Genomic DNA, 21,362 nt, shown 5'->3' with positions numbered 1-21,362 from the left:
CATTACATTCTGTCCTGACCTCTCCCCTATGGGTTACTTTTACTAGCAAACTTCAGATTGGGAATTGTTAAAGATTGTAGGTATAAGGTGAGTAATGAAAAATTACATTCATTAGTATGTGTTGTGTAAGATAAGGAATACAAATAGATCAATTGATTTCCAACTTTCTCTCCCTTTGCAATTGTATAACAACCAACCAGCATGTTTAGGTGTTACAGGAAGCAGATCAATTAGGCTACCTGAGAGTTTTAGTAACAAACAAGTCAAGCACTGAAATTCCCATTTCACAAGTGCTTTCCTACATAACCAACCTGCTAAGATCATTCTTTAGTTCAATTTATAATACACAAAAACAAATTTATGGCATGTTATCACTAAAATCTGAGTCAAATTAATCTATATTGTTATAAATAGTATAAGTTAATATTTGTATAAAATAGTAAATCAGTTCATAACAATATACCCTTTCTATAAAAATAAAAAAATAGCAGTTGATTTTAAAAAGTTGAGTTATATTTATTTGTAAGCCTTGGAGACTGAAAATTAATAACTTTCATAAATCTAATTCTTTATTAGGAAAACTAGCCCAAACTTCTTTCGTTGTTTCTTCTAACAGCCCAGTTAAAGAAATAAAAACTTCTAGAAATATTACAAATATGAAATAGATCTCCACAAGCATACAGCTCCCAAGGTGGAAGTGTAAACATGCAAAATTAACAAAAGGATTGCGGCAGCAGATAAATCAAATGATAGCATACATATATCCTGTATTATTTTCAACACTTAAGCACTACTTAGCATTGGAGAAAACAGTTTCTTAAATAACTTGATAGAGGGAGTGAAAAGTTGGGAACTACCCTCATCTTTTCGCTTAAGACATCACTATTTGAAGTGTGACATGTCATTATCTTGTGATACTTCATAACAATTTATAGAATTCCCTCTTGGCTCCTATGACTGTACTTGGCTGGTTCTCTCCTCTTACTAACCACTTCAGCATTTTGTTTAATGGCTCCTCATCATCCCTCTTCCTTGGCATCTCTCCAAGTTCTGTCCTCAATCCCCTCCTTCTCCAATTACAACTTCTGCAACATCATCTGCTCCCTTAGTTTCAACTACCACCCTTATGCAAATAATTCCCAAGTCTTCCCCTGCAGCCATAACCACTTCCCCTTTATCTGCTTCTCTCCAGCTGCCTCCCAAACAACTCTACTTGGATGTTTTCCATCATCTCAACCTCAGTCTTTCCAAAACTGAACTAATCTATCCTTCTAAACCCTCTCCCTTGCATACTTCCTCTATGACAGTGGTCAATTCCACCACCCTTCACACACCAAGACTCAATTGTCATCTGCATTCCCATATACAGTTTCACATAAGACCTGTAGCTTCTTTTCTGTTACCAAACCTATCCTCTTCTTCACTACCCCCATTGCAAAAAAGACTTGTCTACACTTTGATATTGTTTCCATTGGGGAAACTTTCCTCCCTGGCTTACTTTCTTCTCAAAATCATCCCTCTCCTCCTGTTTTACCTAGAGAAGAAACATCCTTTTTGAAACTGATTAAGACAGTGAAGAGATTCAAGAAAGCGAGAGACTTGAAGTTCCTTACTTGTTCACAGCCCTTCCAGGGGAGGCTCTTCACCTTCCAAGCCCCACATGATCCTGGCTTAAGCTAATTTCTTTAAGCAAATTCCTTTACTGCAGCTCAAAAGAATTACTTAGCAAGGCACTAAACAGACCTCTTGAGCAAAGCCTGCGTTGTTTGACTTATCGGAGTTTTTAAGGGCCAAATTTTGGCCTGTGATGTGTGATTACCAGAAGCTGGATCACTCAAATTGCCCTGTTCTCTTCATCCCCTCTGAAGCATCTGGCACTGGCCACTATCAGAAGACAGGATACAAGGCTAGATGGACCATTGGTCTGACCCAGTATGGACATTCTTTTGTCTGGCTTCCACTAGATTTAATGAGAATCACATGCAACATGACCAAGTACAGAATTTGGCATGCAGCAGGAGGATCTTCCCAGAAAGGAAAGAAGGGAAGCCACCACATTTTCACCAGTGGGAGCGTGCACCGGAGTTGAGAGGAACAGTCTCCGTCAAAAATGGAAAAAAAAAAAAACCACCACCCTTTCCTTTGTGCCATAAAACCAGCATAATCCACAAAATGTAGTGCTGAAAAACATGGTCCAGATTAAATAATTGTGTGTGTTAACAGCAAACATTAAAGTTAGCGTTCAGCTCACTGAACAAATTCAGTACACATGTACACCATTTCCTATTATATTGTCTACACACCAGCTTGTTTATAGTGCACCAGAAATTAACTCAGGCATGTATAACTGCAGCTTGGATTTGTTTAACCCATACAATCCTGACAGTCTCCTGAAGTCATTCCTCAACGGAAAAGTGGAAAAGCTGCCAGAAAGTGGAGCAGAAAGGATTTATTCTGAAGGCATTATCTAAAAAAATAGAAGACTTAAAATCCAAAAGAGAAAATAGAAAGTTACCCTTTGCAGTTATAAAAAAGTAGCAAGTGTAAGAGGGGACAGAAAGCATTAGAATCAAGTCAGATAAAGAATGCCCCCAAAATCAGAACACACAGAGGGAAATATGTGAAAAGGAGAACATTGACTATAATTCCAATACTCAGATTTATAATAAAAACTGCTTTGCTTTCGCATGATATTTTCCATTACAATAAATATGGGTGATAGATGAAAGACAGAGAAGGGAGAATTGGGTGTGTCTGACAGGAAAATGAAGGGGAAGTCAGTGTTAAGAAAATTAAAATATTTTTAAGAATCCCACGTTATTTCTAATTTTGCAGGTGCTCAAGCACAAAATTAAAAGCCAGTGCTGAACATTTGACCTTTACTATATCAATTAACATACTCCTGAGCTATTTTATCACCTTTTGCATTAATTTATTTTTGTAAATGAAAGTTTTTGTCATTCATTGTAAAGCTTTATTAATGCCATGCTAGTTTCAAGATTTAAATCCATGCAGATCAGGACATCACACCATTATTACCTTGGCATGCTCTCTGTTCTTCCTTGCTCTTTCTTCAGTGCACACATCCATGTATAATATGTCCACAATTGTAGGAAAAAAGGCAATGAAATAGTTTTGGAAAAATGCTTATTTTACATATAGCTTGTATAAAATTGAGATATAGTAATTAGCTACTATTTTTGTGTAATATAAACGGGAAGTTCCACTGGGCTGGAACTTCTCTCCTTATTTGGCGGTAAAGTACTAGCACGCTTCAGCATCATGAATAATTTTCTCACTCGATATTTAGGGTTATGTGCATCTTATTCCAGTGCAGTCAGGGGTAATTTATCCAGGTGTTTCATGCTCTCTCTAGGCAGAGCTACATATTTTATTTCAGTACTGATTTGGCAGTCAGGGCTGGCAGAGACCAATGATATTTTGCTTGGCAATTAGATTCATGCATTCTTTTATGCAAGCACAGAGTTCCCTTCGTTAAGAGTTGGTTCAACTATTGCATTTCCCCCCCCCTACTTTCCAGTAGGGTGGCTAAGACTTATTAGATTTTTCAGGTAGGATACTTTCAGCAATCCTGTTATATTTTGGGGGGAGGAGGAGGAGGAGGAGGAGTTAGTTCTCTCTTCTGCTAAAAGGAGGGATACATTTAGCCACTATCTTGACTGGCACAAAAGGTTGAGAGAAAAATAGTTATATAGGGGAATGGATGAGACGTTCTAAAGCAATTTGTCCTAGCATAATGCACACACAGTAATAAAACAGTAAGGGAATTAGGCCAAGGATGAAGAACAAAAACAAAAATACATTCTCCCACCTGACTGTGATTCAATCCCATCTTCATTTCCCAGGCTTCTGGACTGGCTTTTTAAAATGTTGCTTGTGTTCCTCTCTACAAATATCTTCCTTACAAAGATCCTTCCATATCTTTGTTTGCTCCCTCTGGGACCCTGAGCAAATCTTTTCTCTACTGTTGGCTCCCACCCAATACCAAATATTGTATTATGAGACCCAATATGCAACTCTTTAGCATGCTACTTCTTAAACATACTTAGTGTATCGCCATCAAGATGATTTTCAAAGCTCTTATTTTAAAATGACCTATTGCACTATTTTTATCAAGACATTTTTATGTTGTCAGTTTTATGGCCACAATTTTTAAAAATGCTTTTTAAAATCTACCCATTTATGGCTGAAGAGGCCTACATAAATTGAGCTGGTATTCTGGAACAGTTTTGCATGGAAAAAGTGTTCACATAAAACCAAGATAAAACCTTCATGGGATAGCAGCCAAGTAGAGGTCGACAGACAGGATGGACATGGAGACTCAGAATTAAAGTACACTGTGCAGAATGTTTGCATTGTTGCTGCCCATGCTCCACCATGCACAAACATACACGAATTATAAACAGGATGCTATGGAATTGACATTTTAGTAAGCACTGGTGCACCCTTGGAAAAAAATGAAAGGCATGAAAAGCAACGTAGCATTTGGCTTCAGTAGACAAAAGCTTAAAGAAAAGGAGTAGGGATTACAGCTCATATGCAGAGCTAAATGGTAATACATTCCAAAAATTTCGTTTGAGAAAAAGTAACAAATTACTAAAAAAAAAAGGGTTAAACTAAAGCCGTCTCAAGACTCGTGTCAAGAGCAAGTAGCATTCAATTTGAAAGACATGAAACCCAGAATGGATTCCAACAGAAGGCCTCCAAGTACAAGTTAGAACTATTATATTGTAGCTTTCTATTGGAGATAAAAAGCAATTGAAGCAGCCTATTAGACTACCACACCAGGATCCTACTCTGCACTGAAGTAAACTATACACCACCAGCTCATACAAACACAGAAAAATCATTACAATTGTCCTAACACCAGAACCTCTTCCTGTAGATTCTTTTCTAATATTCTGTTAGAAGCCACTCATTGAGCAGAGTGCTGAATGGACTTTCTAAAAGTTTCTAATTACTCTGATATTCTTCATACCAAACAGCCCCCCACTTCCCAGTCCCCAAACAATTAAGCCTTTTAAAAACTTTTGCTTCCAGAATGTAAAAGAACTATTACCATAAAAATAAATACAGGAAGAAAGATGTACAGGATTAACTCTAAACAATATTTGTCTTATTGTTTACTGAAATGCAACAGTTATTAACAAATTCAGTTTGGTTGTGACAAACATCAATTAGGTGAAAGATTCCACCCAAGTTGGAGAAATCAAGCAATATTAAAGCAGCAACATGTTTTTCATTTAAATTACCATATGGAAATGGCTATAGCCCTGAGTATACATATTGTGAATTGATTCACAAAGCAGTATGGGAATCATTTTGAAGACTCTCTCAGCCGAACACCTATGTTAAGCCATTTTTAAATGAAAAAGCTTCAGTAAAGAGGCAGGAATAGAGCATGTAGAAATGAAGTCGTCATATGTATAATTTTCATAATTCAAATCCTGCTAAACCATCACCAAATGCAAAAACAAAACATTTTCTTTCCACTTTTACAGAGCCACTGAATCTGTAGCAACCTCATTGAATTTAAGCACAAATCAAGTGGCTTCTTTCTTCCTTAAGGCTCAAATGGTAAGACAAGCTGAAAAAGTAACAGAGGATACAGTATTTCTTCATTAAGAGATGTACAAAATCTATTTTAAAAATCAATTTCAGAGAGATCAGCAGTCCTGAAAAAGATTCAAGCTTATTTTATGATATGCATACATTATACTAGTCCCACTGGAAAAAGCATCTTGCAGACTTGAGTAAGCCATTGGCGGTTTAAGATTAGAAAAAAAAATAAATTGTATCTCAGTGATCTGCATTATATTTCCTGAAAAGTTTAGCTTGTTTGCATGGGAAGCTCAACGTTATCTGAAAGAAAAAGAATATGTATTGCTGTAACACAAATTTACCTGAAAGCCATTAATCTGATTTAATTCAAGAAATCAAAGTGCTGTATTATATTTCATAGGTTGGAGAGCGTCAAAATGAAAGGCTCACCTACTTTTATTTATTCTATAGTTTTTGAAAATCAGTGCAAGCAAACCCACATTTCCTATTCCAACATTAATTTGTTAAGAGTTAATCTCAAAGGATTTTAACTAGCAGTTTTCCTGAAATTCTCCTTTTAGAGAAATGTCCCTTACTCCCAGGATCACACTTGATTCTTCATTTCTTAATAGCAAAATATAATCTGAGCAGTTTACACCCAAAATACTTTAATAAAACACCCACACTGTGACAAGAATGAGACTTTAATCAGTTTTAAGTGGAGTTTTAACACTAAGAGATAAAGGGTTGTTAAACACAATAACAAATGGACATCTGATTTGTATGAGGCATTATCCTGTACATGTCATATTTTGTTGTTTTTGTGTATCCTCAGTGCATAGCATTACACACAGAGCCACTTTTGCACAGCACAATAGTATCTGAAGAGGCTGAATCAGAGTAAGGCTGCTTGACAAACTCAATTTTTTTGAGTGTGTGTGTGTGTATGTATATATACATATATAATTACACACACGCGCTATATGAAAACAGACTGAAAATTTGAACTGGCAGGGTGAAAGGCAGCTCTGCCAAACTGCAGTTAAAGCCCCTTTTAGCACACAGTTCCACCCCTTTCATCTGCATGCATGACACATTTAACAGTATTTAAAAGGTAAACGAGGCACTTTGTGGCAACCACAGGCATCGTTAACATATTGCACAAATTTGCTGTAACTAAACATGGAACTTGCACACTGGCACCCTATTTTTATTTTTTAAAGCTGAAACATTTGATGCTGTATGTAAACTCCACTTTAGTTTACAATTTGTGCCACAGCAAAGAATCCTGATGCTATTTATACAACCGCCCTTAAATAACTGTGGCAAAACATTTCAAGTGGGGCTACAGATGACTACGGATGGTACAGGGCCTAACAGTAAGCTCTTATGAAAGTGATGCCTTCAAGTAATTTCAGACATGTAAGCTGCTGCACATCCAAGAGTTTAAGTATACAGTCCAGAAACTCGGAGATTACCTACCGAATGCATTTCAAGCGAATTATGAATACTGTCATAAATAAAGTTTTAATAAGGACTCAAAAACCTTTCAGTCATAGTAATTCTTGTCAAGTTCTATGGGGATGGTAACTGAAATAAAGTATAGGAGAGTACGTATAATATATATTTTTATTATATATATATATATATATATATATATATATATATAAAATGCCATTTTCCATTTCCAATGACTACACCATAAAATGTAAGCAAGGCTTCACAAAAACAATGAAACATTCATAATCAAAACCCTCATTCAGACCTTCACATTCCAAAGGAAAAACAACAACAGTGCAAAAGCCCATTATAATGTCATTATTTCCATTCTGGCCATCAGTGTTACATACTGGAACCGCACAAATTTAATTTTGATATCATGAGCCCAAAAGTGGGACATAGAACAGTGTCAAAATCAAAGTATTTTAAAGCATTAATATTTTTGTTTATTAGCCAACATGACTTTCAATTGCTAAAAGCAGACATAAGGTGAAACATGTATCAAGGCATAAAGTTAAGGGTCTGGTCTTCAGGTAGCCATTGCCTGCTGGCCAATTTAACAATGGGAATTATGAGTGCTGGATCAGCATTTTTGTTCTGTTAACTTATAAATCAGAAAATCCTATAATAGCTTTGTTATAAGTTTAGATCATGAATTTGACATGCAAAATTAACCAATAAATATTGAAAAAGCATGTGACACCTTTGTTTACTAAAATTCGTCTTTTTACAATTCATATTCTCTGTTAGTGCTGTTGTACTGGGTCCTATGGATCCCAGATTCATTTGTTAACTAGATAAGAACACAGCTAATAAACAACGTTGGCGCCAGTAACTTAATTAAAATTAAGATTACCATAAAGTGTAAATTTTGGGGTAGATATTCCAAAAGTTTGAAGGTCATGGTGTATTTTATAGTGAATAGAATTTTAAAAAAATTCTTCATATCTGTATTCAACAGTAGTTGTACTCTTAAATTATCTGCAGTCTGGGCATGTCAGTCATCATAATATTCAGAAGTGAAGCTCATCCCTCGTCCTGGCTATATCCCTATGAAGGAATGATACAACACTGCCAGTTTGGATATCTAATTCTTTTAATAGCAAACAACAGATAGAATATTTGGGACATGTTCTACTTTTAAAAAGTACACATCTTTATATCTGTGCAGTGTTGAGAATTTATTGCAAGACTGGTTTCCATGTGTAATGTCTCTTATTAAACATTGTAGGTACTAAGTATTCAAGTAAAATTCCCTAACAGTTAATGACATTTAAAAAAAAATGTGTGCAAAACTGCAAAACTCATTGTAATGAATGTAATAGAATGTGTAAGGTCAAAGGGGTGGAAGGGCTGACAGCTGTTTGATTGAATAAATGCATCCACAAATCTTCAAAACAAACACTAACCTGTAGAATCTCAAATTGAAGTTTCTCGTGCACCGTTATAATATATTTTATATTTAATGAGAAAAAAGCTCGCAATGCAGCACATGAAGCATTCACAGCAGGTATATAATTGAAAAACTAATAAAATAAGTGTAAGATGTTGACTGATGTGTGTACTAATAGCATCCGACTTTCAGCACTGGCCTTGATTACACAGGAGATGGAGCAGCCATTACAATTGAGAAAAACATTTAATAAATCATTGTCTTTTTTAGAACATTGTTTCAAGCCCATTTTAGGTTGATAGCCTCCACATTTGTATGGTTAAGTCATTGTTGCTGTGTTTCTTATCTGTGACCCCATTATTTTCATATCCCTTCATCTGTGGGTCTTTAGATGTTGTGGAAGGTTCATTCCTGTACCCCTATATGGAATCACTCCCTCTAGCTGCCTTTTCTAGCACCATTATGCTTAAAAAAATAAAATGCACAAACAACAAGCAGTGACAGCGGCCAATTCCTCAAATGTCCAGGATTAATTACTGCAGCATGCTAAAGAAAGGTGCATGTAAGTAGCCGGATACGGTACATAGTCCAGGGTCCAGCATAATATATTCCTTTCAGAGCATGTCTTTCCATTCCCCTATCCAGAATACATGCATTAGAATGTAGTACAACCCTTTAAAAACTTCTCTTAGCCAACTGCAGACTTATCTGTTGCCACTTAAGTGCAAAGAAAGGGGCAGGATGTGAACCTGTATATCAGAAAGCTTTTTTTTCCCCAACTGCAGTTGGTGACAGAACACAAAAGGAAAAATTCCTACGCATACACATCAGATCTGTCTCCACTTTTATAAAACTGGAATAAAATGGGAAAGTGCCATCTTTATATTTCCTAATTGAAATTTTAATGTCCTTTTGACACAAAAAGGTATATACATAACATAGCTACGTAACCTTTTTCAACTGGACAACAAATGTCAAACCCTGTAGATTTATAGGGCAAAATAAGATTGGTCAGGAAAGAATTGTTCCTATAATTGGTAATCTGACACAATGTTCTATTGCCATTTGAAAAGGTCCTTTTTCAGTTTATTCAAGTTTGTCTCTTTGTGGTTTTTTTTCCCAGATAAAAAAAATATTCAGACTTTTGTAATCTGTGTATGTTGATCTTCATCAAAAGGTTCATTCTCTGGATCAGAGTCAGTGGTGTCAGAATATCTATAATGATCAGGTTCATTGTCACTAACATCCGGTGTTACTGAAGCAGAACTGCTAGCCTCTGGATTTGATGGCTCCTCTGTTTTTGTGAAAAATAGCTTCACCTAGGAAAGGAAGAAAACAAAAAAGTTAATATAGTCTGAACTTTTCTTTCTTAAAGTAGTGGTGACAATACAGGCCAAGCCTACACTTGGAAGGCTTTGCTTGTATAGCTATACCGACAAAGTGCTCCTAGTGTGGACATAGTTTACACCGGAGAGCTTATTCCAGGCTCTGTCTAGTGAAATAAGTTAAGCCAACAAAAGCACAGTATTGCTGGCAAAACTGCATCTACACTGGGGTTTTTTGTCAGCATGGCTATGTCAGTCACAAATCATACCCCTAATCAACACAGATATAATAGCAAGTTTGTAGTGTAATCTTGATGATAGTATTGGCTTTAGAGATTGCCAAATCATATAGGTACTTCAAAATCATTCCACCACGTACATTTGTTTAAAAACCTCTATCAACCTTAAACATCTGGCATACAAAATTCCAAGTCCCAAATCTAAAACACCTACAAATTTTTCAGTAGCACAAATGGTAAGAGTCATGAACCTATGTCAATAAACAAGTACCTTAGGAAGGGACCTTTAGGAGCTCCCAACATCTTCCTAAGAATTAAGAAACACCCAACAACAATCACTATTATGCCCTTTGTGGCACTATTAATTACTCGCTACCAATTATCCTTTTTTCCTTTACCCACCTTTATACAATTTATGTATCAGTGGGTATTAAATACTGATGGATATTGTAAAAACAGATGGATATTGTAGTGATGTTTCCAAATAGCAGAAGCATCCTCAGTTAAAAGTAGACTTATGGCCAGAAAAATGGTATATAGAAATGGCACCTTCTTCCACAAATACACTCCCCATGTGGATTCAGTCATGTCTGTTCACTTAAAACAAGGTTGAAGACTCTGAAGTAGACAGTGTTAATATAATTACAGTTATGTTTACACTTGGGAACTGAAATGAATTAATTTACTAGACTTGGTTTAAGTACAAGTGGTTCTGTACGTGCATTAATCATTTGTATTCTGAATCACTGCAGTTAGCCGTATCACCACCATTCTTTAGCACTCTTCTAAACCTTTTCGGCTGCAATACCTCCTTGGTTTCAAACAGCTCCCAGAGCAGTAGATTCCAGAAGACTTTGCTAAAAGCAAGTAAATCCAAACAATATTTGGTACACATTGTTCTGTGATCCCCCATAATTTTCCTATTCCTTCACTTGTGGGTCATTTGCAGAGAGCGCATGTGTGAGGGGACAAAAGTTTTATAAGCAAGGTAAGGGTACTTGGAACCAGACATTTCTTTAGTGGAGACAAGGAATTAAAACACAAGATTCCGAGTGACATGAACAGAATCAGATTATGGAACAATGCTGAAACAGGGAGTATGCAATCCTGCACACCAAGGAACTCAACTCATCAAATATTTGGGGTAGAGATGGTGGATCCACTTGTCAGCCCATGAAGAGGAAATACAAGCAGCATAGAGACTATTATATCCTTGAGGTTTCCTACTTGCTGCTAGAGTGGATCGGTCAAGTTTGCGTGTTAATTTTTCAGACCATGAACATATTGATAAACTTACACAGCATAAATTATGAACGAAACTCTTCAGAATTAAAGATAAAACATCATTTTTAAAATTGTAACTTAACTCCTGAAAATCTATCACCTTCTTTTGCAATAATTCCAATATCAGTTACTGAATGTTTAAGTTTATCTGTTTTTAAGAAATGACATATCCAGATATATTACTTGCCTCAGTCCAGAAAGTTATATAACAAATGGTTCCTAGATAAACATGTTTTGATACTGTGGGGTGTGTGTGTGTATATGTAATATATTAAATAACGACATGCTACATGTAGCTCTTCAAAATTCTGTTTATTCTATGCTCTTTAAAAAAAATACTGACCTTGAAGTTTGGAGAGAAATATCTGTTGGCTTTGTCTTTATTTGCCTTGTCTAGATCATTTTTTGTTAATGTAAGGATTAGATATTCCTTGTCATTATCTGAGCGTTCTGTGCTGAAAATACCATCAAGTTCCTGATCTCCAACTAGACTTCCATTTTCTACTTTGTCTGAATTTTCATCCAGTCCTATGAAGAATGTATTTACCCAAAAGTGAAACATTTTTTCCTGCGGGAAAAAGCAAGCTTGCTTTAGTATTTACAGATGGTATATTATCTTATTTGAATACAAGCATTATCTGGTTTTTAAAAATTGATGAGTTTAACAATACCAAACTATGAAAGGCATAAAAATCTAGATCATACTACATCATTGGCACATCAACTGTCAGGAAGTAGATTTTCATTAGTCTTCTTACGTAACACACAGATCTTATCTATGTTAATCGCCACATGGTAATCAAATAAATTTTTTTAAAGGGTCCTTCATAAACCAAAAAGGATTCAATAAATTAAATGGCCAAATCTACAAAATGGGAGATTAAAAACTTAGTTCTGGAGTCGACAGGAGAGCGCTCGAGGATCGATGACTCTATAAATCGACCCCCCGATATATCGATCGCTACCTGCCGATCCAGCGGGTAGTGTAGACCTACCCTATGTATTTTTATTAGTGCCCATATAACATGATGGACTCAGATGTGTTTCTAACAACAAGAACAAAAACGCCCAACCCTTCCTTCCAAACCACACCACAGTGCTGATGATTTGGGGGTGGCACAGAAGCTGCGGTGGCTCTACACCAACTCAGCATTCCTCATCCTGCAAGAATTCTTCACAGGCTTTGTATTTCATCTCTGCAACTGCTTCATTACTATTTTACATATACATATGCATAAACACAACCTCCCGTGCATATGTGTATATCCCTGTCATTATTGAGAGAATATACCCACCTTCAAGGAAATTTGAAATCAAGGGCATATTTGCAAATCCCTAACTGGGAGACAGGTGGCAATGATGGTCAAAATTGCCTCTATGTATAATTAGCTAGAGATTTACCACTATCCTCTAATATGTACCTCACTGACATCATCCATGCCTTTGTGGATCTCCCAACTGGATTATTGGAATGCATTGTAAGTGGAGTTAGCCTTGAAGACTCAATATATTGCAGAACATGGATCCCCCACTCAGTCAACAATATCAAACAAGTATACATCATCCAAAGGCTGCATTAATTTTCTTTAGTTTCCAGGTGAAATTACATACAGAAATCCACAACCTGAAAGTCACGTGTTGTCTGGATCCTGGTCAGAAACTCTCCTACATGGCCAACATTTTAGATTAGCTGAGGTGGTTGTGAACAATCACTCGATTAAGATGTGTAAACTGGGGGCACATCACTCTTGGAACTTGGAAACTAGGTCCACTCCCCTGATAGTCACTCTGAGCTCAAATCTACTGAATCAGGCTTTATGTTATGCCCTGATGGCTAGAGCCCTGTGCAGATACAAACATTTGTATCTGCATCTGATCCATGATCCACATAAATTGTCCGTGGATGCAAATATCCGCAGATATTTGCGGATTTGCAAGGCTCTGCTAACAGCACCACAGGTCACCCCACCAGTAACGCAGGGCTAAGCCAAACCCCCAACCACTGCCCACTTCTCCCCAAAAACCCCTGGCGTACCATCTTCCCTGCTCCAGGCAGGGAGGCTGTATCCTGGGCCCTTGTGTGCAGCGCCACCCTCCCACTGGGGGGGCTCAGACACCCCTAAGCCGCTGCAGTTGCTTTAACACACAGCTGCGCTTGGCTCACCCTCCCTTCTGGGAGTGGTAGTTTACCTCCTCCGTCCAAGCAAGCAGGGGACTACAACTCCCAGAATGCCCAGTGGGCTATGGTTGCTGCAGCACAATTCAGAAAGCTGAGCTGGAGCTTGAGGCCTGGGTGACAGTTGCTCTGTTTGGGTGAGTGTGTGCTGTGCAGATACAGAATTTGTATCTGCACCCGAGCCACAAAAATGACCTGCAGATATAAGTGGGTATAAAGCTGATGTCGGCAGATTTTCATGGGCTCTACTGATGGCCAACTCCAATTTATCACATCTTTAATCCTTTGCCTCTGTGGGTGGTAGGGCTATTCAAGGAAAGTGTCCATTTGACTTGTTAGTTTTCAATAAAAAGAAAAGGCTGTTTTTTTAAACTTTTTATCCTGTACATGTCCTTGGAGCTTTTAAAATAGGCAAATTTAAAAAAAAAAAATGTAGTCTTCTTTCCAGAATTGCGGATGTAAAAATATTTTGACATTCAGTGTCTACACAGTACTCTTGAAAGATTAAGAGTGCTATGTTTCCACCACTTTTAAAGCTAGGGTCATTTAGCAATCCCTATTCTTTTAAGGGATTATTTAACAGTCACATAACTTGACAGGAAAACCTACAAAGTATCATTTCATATTAAAATACGCTGTCCTTGATGTAGACAATATTCAGCGGTACTGGAGCTAAATTAAGTCTTCCAAGTTACTGAAAATGCTCTTCAGACACATCAAGGAGAAAGTTAACCAAAAAGTCTATCAGAACAAGTGAAACTTATTTTTAGTATCTTACTGTGTTCAAATAAGGAAAATGTACTCACCTTGGATTTTTCTACTTCTTTGACAATACCTTTCAGGATTCTCAAGCTTTAGCACCATAGCACAAAGTGGTAGAACTACCTTAATTTGTAACATTTATTTTAACCCTTACAAAAGCAACTGCAGTAGACTGTGAGCCAAATCCCCTACTGGCCTTCAAGTGTCACCCACTTCCATTTCTTCAGCTGCACAGAAGGCAATGCTCCCAGAAAGATAAGGCAAAGGTAAGGCCAATAAAAACATATGCCTGAAAAATGAACAAGACCAGGTCTGGGGTAGGTATCTCCCAAACACCCTGAGGAAAATTGATGCAAAGAAGTCATTTAGTATCTCAGCAGTGACCTTATCTTCCTTAATTGGTCCATTTAAGCCCTGGATGCAACAGACCCACCTTTTGCAGGCTTCCTACTTCCAATATACAGTAGAATCTCAGAGTTATGAACACCTCAGAAACTGAGATTGTTTGTAACTCTGAACACAACGTTATGGTTATTCTTTCAAAAGTTTACAACGGAACATTGACTTAATACAGATTTGAAACTTTACTTTGAAGAAAAATGCTGCTCCCTTTTTTTTTTTTTAAAGTAGTGTACATTTAGCAGTACTGTATTTGCTTTTTTTCTTCTCTGCTGCTGCCCGATTGCATACTTCTGGTTACAAATGAGGTGCGGTTGACTGGTCAGTTCATAACTGTGAGATTCTAATGTACTTGAAAACAGAAAGTAGGGGCAAAACACCATGGAAAAATTTTCAGTTGATAAAAAAGGGACATTGTGAAAAAAATCTTCTTGGGTGAAGGGAGAGTGGCCTCCACTACCTTGAAAACAAGATCTAAAGCATGGACAGTCTGAACTGGAATTTTTTTTGGAGGCCAAATGTCAGCAGTGATGCTTTCTAAATCTGTGGTTACAAGACTACAGAACTCTGAAAAAACTGATGGAAGCATTCTTGAAGCAGGCAATGGTAGAGGTCTTGCTAGTGATCAAGACTTTACATGGTTTTTAGTTTAAGGCAAGTGGGGTTGTAAGCAATGGAAAATGCTTGCCTTCCTTCTCTCCCTTTGTTTGCTGCCCACCTAGCACCATCCCACATCTTTAGTATCTGAGCACTTACTCTTAGTTTCTATCTGCAGGAATAGAACTATATTAGCTAGCTTTACAGGGTCTTGTGTATACATATGCATTTGTGTGTTCATAAATATTAAATGTGTGTGCAAAGAAACTGAGGAAAGGCTAAGATGACACAAATTTTGTATTTCTCTCAAAGCTGTCAGTTTTATGGCCACTGTTACCGCTTCTGGGAGTTCCACAGTCTAAGTGCAAGCTTCTATTAAAGGTCAGTGTCCTGCACTCACCAACTGGATGACAGTTTCATGGGAGATCATGGCCATGAAGAGAGGTAACCTGTGATTTAGTAAGGGTAAAATCCCACAGAGGATTATGAATATCAGCAACAGAGGGCTTAAACTGCATTGTTTTAATGGGAAGCCAGGGCCGAAAGGAGAGTACCAATGAAGAGTTAACAGCAACCTGTGTTGCTGACTTTTGTACCTGTTGGAGCCGTTTCAGGTTGTTTTGCTTTATATCTATCTATATAAAAATTGGTTGCAACAATAAAGCTTGTGTTCAATACTGTGGCCAGCTTTTTTTCAAATAGCATGGACAATGAAAGATGAAAGTGGGCATTTATATCATGCTATTTAGGCATCCAATAGCACAGAAGAAATGAAAGGCTGAGGACTGATTTAGTAATCAGAGCTGATGCTCTTGATAATGGAGAATGCTAGAGAGGCTACAAGGTGTTCAAAGTCTTTCCCTCTTTGCTATCTCCTTAACTTGTGTGGGTTCTGTTTTAGCCAGCTGCTGAATTTAGCTAAGTACTGAGAAAACTGGGAGTTTGCTATCTACATCCGACATACAAGTTGCTCTGCCGGGTGTCTGCATACTGCTGGCACTTCAGCTTGTGTTTCACCAACTCTCAGTGGACTGTTGAGATCTGAATAATAAGTGGAAGATTACTGAGCTTTATGGGACTCCAGGTAACGGAGAGTTACAGAACTCTGGAGTTGAAGGAACTGTTGCCATGACTAATGGAGTTTGGTTTGTAAGGAAGGATATGAGCCATTTCAGGGGTCTTCTGCAAACACAGCAGTTTCTTACACCTGGGACAGGAGTATCTGGTAATCAGTAGTATCAAATATCACAGATCGAGAACAAGCACAGGTGTACTTCCTTGACCATGGAGAGGAGGTGGTTATCAACCAAGGCAAAAAATACTACTATCTCACTACCCTTCCCTGAAGCCTTAGAGGGGATTCAGGTCAATAGCAGTTAACAAGCAGTATTGACAAAAAGGAGTACTTGTGGCACCTTAGAGACTAACAAATTTATTTGAGCATAAGCTTTCGTGAGCTACAGCTCACTTCATGAATGCATCCGATGAAGTGAGCTGTAGCTCACGAAAGCTTATGCTCAAATAAATTTGTTAGTCTCTAAGGTGCTACAAGTACTCCTTTTCTTTTCGCTAATACAGACTAACACGGCTGCTACTCTGAAACCAAACAGTATTGAGTTCGTTAGCTTCTTGATTAGCATGTTTAGGAAAGAGATAAAAACACTGGGAGGGTCTCTAGCAGAGACTGTTTTAGGTTGGTAAAAAGGAGGTTTTGACAGTCTTAGGAATCTGAGGTGTTCCTTACTCTCTTTTTAATACCCAGGAAGGGCAGATGTCAGAGATGACAGCCCCAATTCCCCTCAATGGTTCCATGACTGCCTGTGTGAATAAGCCAGAATCTTGGAAGGAAAGTGTTTATTTTTAAGTTCTGCTCTTGGTTTATTTCTGGAAGCCTATGACATCATGAATACAGGTATTTTCTCTAAAGGAAGAGAAATCCTCTCAGTGGGAGGTGCTGTAGTCTGAGGGCACATCACTGGCCTCAGTTAAGTTAACGTTAACTTCACTGGCAACGTTAACATGCCTTGTGTGGTCACGGCACAGTGCTGGGAGAGAGCTCTCCTAGCGCTCTAAAAATACCACCTCCACGAGGGGCTCCCAGTGCTGGTGCACTGTCTACACTAGTGCTTTACAGCGCTGAAACTTGCTGTGCTCAGGGGGGTGTTTTTTCACACCCGAGCGAGGAAGTTACAGCGCTGCAAATTTCCAGTGTAGGCAAGCCCTAAGTCTCCATTGCCCTATACAACGGTGTCATTTACACCATGCCACAAAGGTGCAAAATGCTACCAAAATAAAGAATGGTAGTGCTTCACACCCACTTTGCACTGGTGTTAACGGCTACACAAGGCGTAGAGCAATCAAGAAGCGGGGACGAGAGTTTCTGAGAGCAGACCCTGGTGATTTCTCCTTGTAGTGCAACGAGGAGAGGTTTTCTGCCAGATGCAGGAAGCAGTCTGACCAGGGAAGTGGGTCGTATTTCTTGGCATAGAGTTTTGTCCTTCTTGGTTCTCAGACTCAGAGTTTAAGGTCAGAAGGGACCACTATGATCCTTTAGTCTGACCTCCTGCACATTGCAAGCCTTTTGTCTTAACTCCGAATCTAAGCTCCTCTGGACCTCACACACACACTCCTCTAATAAACCCCTAACCTCTGGCTGAATTATTGAAGTCCTCAAATCATGGTTTCAAGAGTTTAATTTACCAAGAATTCATCATTTACACTAGTTTAAGCCTGCAAGTGACCCGTGCCCCATGCTGCAAAGGAGGGCAGAAAAGGGTTCCTGGTCTGTGCTGAAAAGAGTGCTGAGAAAACAAATATCTAAGCACTGATAAGTGTGCCATGGAAACTACAAATTTAGTACTGTAATTGACTGTGCTGGAAGAAAGCACAAAAGATTAACAAGTTACCCAACAAGAATCACTAGAATCCTGAAGCAATAGCAAATGACATACTGGACCTCGTGGGGAGCACCTTGGCTGACCAGAGGCAATATAAACAGTCACATCAGTTTGGAAGGACAGCAATTATACCAGGGAGGAGCTGGCATGAAATGACCAGTAGGGGGCCTGGCTTACATTTAAACCTTCACCCAATACTCTCAAAGGTTTAGATTCAGGCATGAGAACGGTTATTACATAGAATCATAGAATATCAGGGCACGGTGTACAGATAAGATTTTTTTTTAAAGTTTACATTTAAAATAGAGTCTTAAAAGTGTAAGAGGAAATCACAAGATAAACCTAGTAAGACAAGGATACTGCTCCTTCCTATCTCTGTTTTCTTTATTTCCCTTATGACCACCTTTCTTAGTCTAGGCTATACAACTGGAAGTCCCCTTGATGCTACTTTCCCCACACCTACCACTGTGCCTTATATTCATTAATTTTTACGTTCAGAAAAGGAATTTTAAACATTTCTAGAAAATGTCGATAGCTCTCTGAGCTCTCTATAGCATCTCCTGAACTAAGGTACCTGGTTTAACTGGTGACGAATAAGAAATTGTCCCAATTAAATACAAAAGGTTAAAATTCACAACTATTTGCAAAAAACAGTAAGAGTGAATACAGGATACATGGTGGAGTAGTACACAGGTTAACTACATTTGTTTGGAATGACATGCATAATTTGTTCGTAGCTTTGCTAATTGTCAGTAATTTAGTCATCCACAAATTTAGCTGATAAAACCTTTACATCCCACCACAACGTATTGCATACACGTTATTCAAAGACATGAGATGTATGCATTTGGCTAGAAAATGATGGCATCTTCTTGCTTTACAATCTCTTGCCTTCTTGTTTCCTAAGAACAAGATAATACTGGAATAGTTTATGTTTTGTCTTAACTCCGAATCTAAGGTCCGCTGGACAGCAAATCTTGCCCGTGTATTGTGGCATTGTAATAATGGCTATTAAATATAGAATTGGTTATAAAAGAATGAAAGGTGTTCCAAGCTAATCTAAACTTTACCTTTTTCTCTCAACTGCTCCCTCCCCCTACAGGTTAAAAAACCCCTTAGTTTATGCTTATCAGGAGACAGAGGTAAAATAAGTTAGCACTTTAGATGCCTCTCCATAGCTTATCTGAAAGCTAATTCACCACATAAGAGTGTACAGGCATTTTTTAATTTTTTTTTTTTTTTTTTTTTTAAAAGAACACGACTCCCTCTTTCAGTTAGATACCCCATATCTACGCTACTGCATGCATACCTCTCTAGCACAATTTCTACCTACCTTCCACACACAACATTCTTCGTCTTTCAAAAGGGTTCTCAGACCTGCCACAAAATTAATACTGGCTAAAGTCAGGATTTTGGCCAACAAGATGTCATAGGCTTCATCTCTGCAGCTACCCTCACCACTGAAAATAACTCCTAATAGACCCAAGCCCTACAACAGAAGCACCCAGTTCCCACTTGCACAGCACCTTTACAGTATTTTCTTCAATGGAGAGAACAAACCTTTTTCAACATCTTGTTCTGTTTGTGGAAGAATTCTACTTTGATATCACCACACACCGGCAATGGTTGAGGGAATTCAAAGTACATGTATTTGTCTTCTCGTCTTGGGGGTCCTGAAGGGGAGGTAAATATCTTTACCTTTAGTTGGTATACCACGAACTGAGGATCTGCATGGTGAAACACAGAAGAGTATCATTTCACAAGTAATACCTTTTAACTGTCAAAACCTGGGTTAACGGACTCACAAAGGGTTATCATTTGCAATATGTACAACAAATTTTAAAAGTATGTATTTAGAACTATCCAATGTGATATGGTAAACAAGAAAATAAACCACTTTTCTGAAAAATCTTTTAAAACATTAAAGCATAAAAACACTGCTTAGCAGAATCCTGTAACTCTCGTAATGTCAGAATTTCCACCTATGATACCATAGTAAGATGCTTAGATGTTTATTCTACATTCTAATTTATAATAAAATTATAGTAAGAAGCGACTGTAAAAATGACAACTTCTTAATAGTTTGATCCCTTTGCATATTCAAAACACTTTTGTCATTAAAAAAAAAAGCAGACACTACTGTACGTAAGTTTTCTACTTTTTAATCCTGTTTGCACTGTAGAGCCACGACAGTTGTGCCAGAATAAACTGGATTCTATTATGATTTACATGTAAACAGAACTGTTAACTAAATCCCAATTACTGTGTCAAAAATGTGAATCTCAACAAATGTACAGACACTGACAATAACAGGGCTATCGAATCTCAATTAATCCGGCCCACAGAAACTTTACTGCTAGCGATGATCCATAAAACATTAGCAATTTAACTTTTAACTCAAGTTAAGTCTGCAGGGATAGGAGTTAGAAAAGCTTTTACGCTTGTAAACTAAGCATATTTGATCTAGAAATTACTGAAAGAAAACAAAATTCAGCAACTTTATCACAATCACTTTTAAGACTAGAAACACACTTTAGGTCAAATCCTATCTGTTAATATCTAATCCAGGCTGTTCACTGGGCATCTAAGGGATTGGGCAGGGGTGGCCAACCTGTGGCTCCGGAGCCACATGCAGCTCTTCAAAAGTTAATATGCGGCTCCTTGTCTAGGCACCGATTCCAGGGTTGGAGCTACAGACACCAACTTTCCAATGTGCCGGGGGGTGCTCACTGCTCAACCCCTGGCTCTGCCACAGGCCCTCCCCTTATTCCTGCCCCCTCCCCTGAGCCTAAAGTGCCATCGCTCCTCCCCCTCCAGCCTCCTGCATGCCATGGAACACCTGATCAGGAGGTGCAGGGAGGGAGGGGGAGGTGCTGAGCTTCCAGTGGGTGGGAGGCACTGGGAGCAGGTTGGAGGAGCTAATGGGGGGCTGCTGACGTATTACTGTGGCTCTTTGGCAATGTACGCTGGTAAATTCTGGCTTCTTCTCAGGCTCAGGTTGGCCACCCCTGGGATTGGGGAATTAATCTTGCCCTTGACTGTGAAGCAACTTTGAATCTATTATTGCAGCCTCAGAATTGTAGAGTCTACAGCCAGAGCACTCTAGCTACAGGACTGAATAGCATAACACTTACAACTGCATCTCCTTGCTCAAACCCTCATATACAGGGTCTTCAAATCCTGCCACCACTCCCCTTTCTGAAGAAAAGCCACATTGATCCTGTTGAG

At 38.3% G+C, this 21,362-nt stretch overlaps 2 protein-coding genes across 6 annotated transcripts in view; one reads left to right on the top strand and one right to left on the bottom strand.

Annotated features, from left to right (window-relative positions):
- The window catches only part of ATAD1 (ATPase family AAA domain containing 1), a 448,477-nt gene that overhangs the window by 292,829 nt on the left and 134,286 nt on the right, over window positions 1-21,362 (top strand). The window lies entirely within an intron of this gene.
- The window catches only part of PTEN (phosphatase and tensin homolog), a 93,752-nt gene continuing 78,638 nt past the window's right edge, over window positions 6,249-21,362 (bottom strand). For all 4 annotated transcript variants that reach the window (XM_073353741.2, XM_073353742.2, XM_073353743.2 and 1 more), the window contains 3 exons: window positions 19,695-19,861; window positions 11,647-11,871; window positions 6,249-9,774 (listed from right to left, as the gene is read on the bottom strand). In XM_073353741.2, coding sequence (XP_073209842.1) covers window positions 9,592-9,774; window positions 11,647-11,871; window positions 19,695-19,861 — 575 coding nt within the window. In that variant the 3' untranslated portion in view covers window positions 6,249-9,591. The remainder of the gene's footprint in view (window positions 9,775-11,646; window positions 11,872-19,694; window positions 19,862-21,362) is intronic.

The sequence above is a fragment of the Lepidochelys kempii genome, chromosome 7 (genome assembly GCF_965140285.1).
Source record: "Lepidochelys kempii isolate rLepKem1 chromosome 7, rLepKem1.hap1, whole genome shotgun sequence".
NCBI classification, from domain to species: Eukaryota; Metazoa; Chordata; order Testudines; family Cheloniidae; genus Lepidochelys; species Lepidochelys kempii.
Note: the sequence above shows the minus strand (reverse complement) of the source record. Positions and strands in the feature narration are given on the sequence as shown.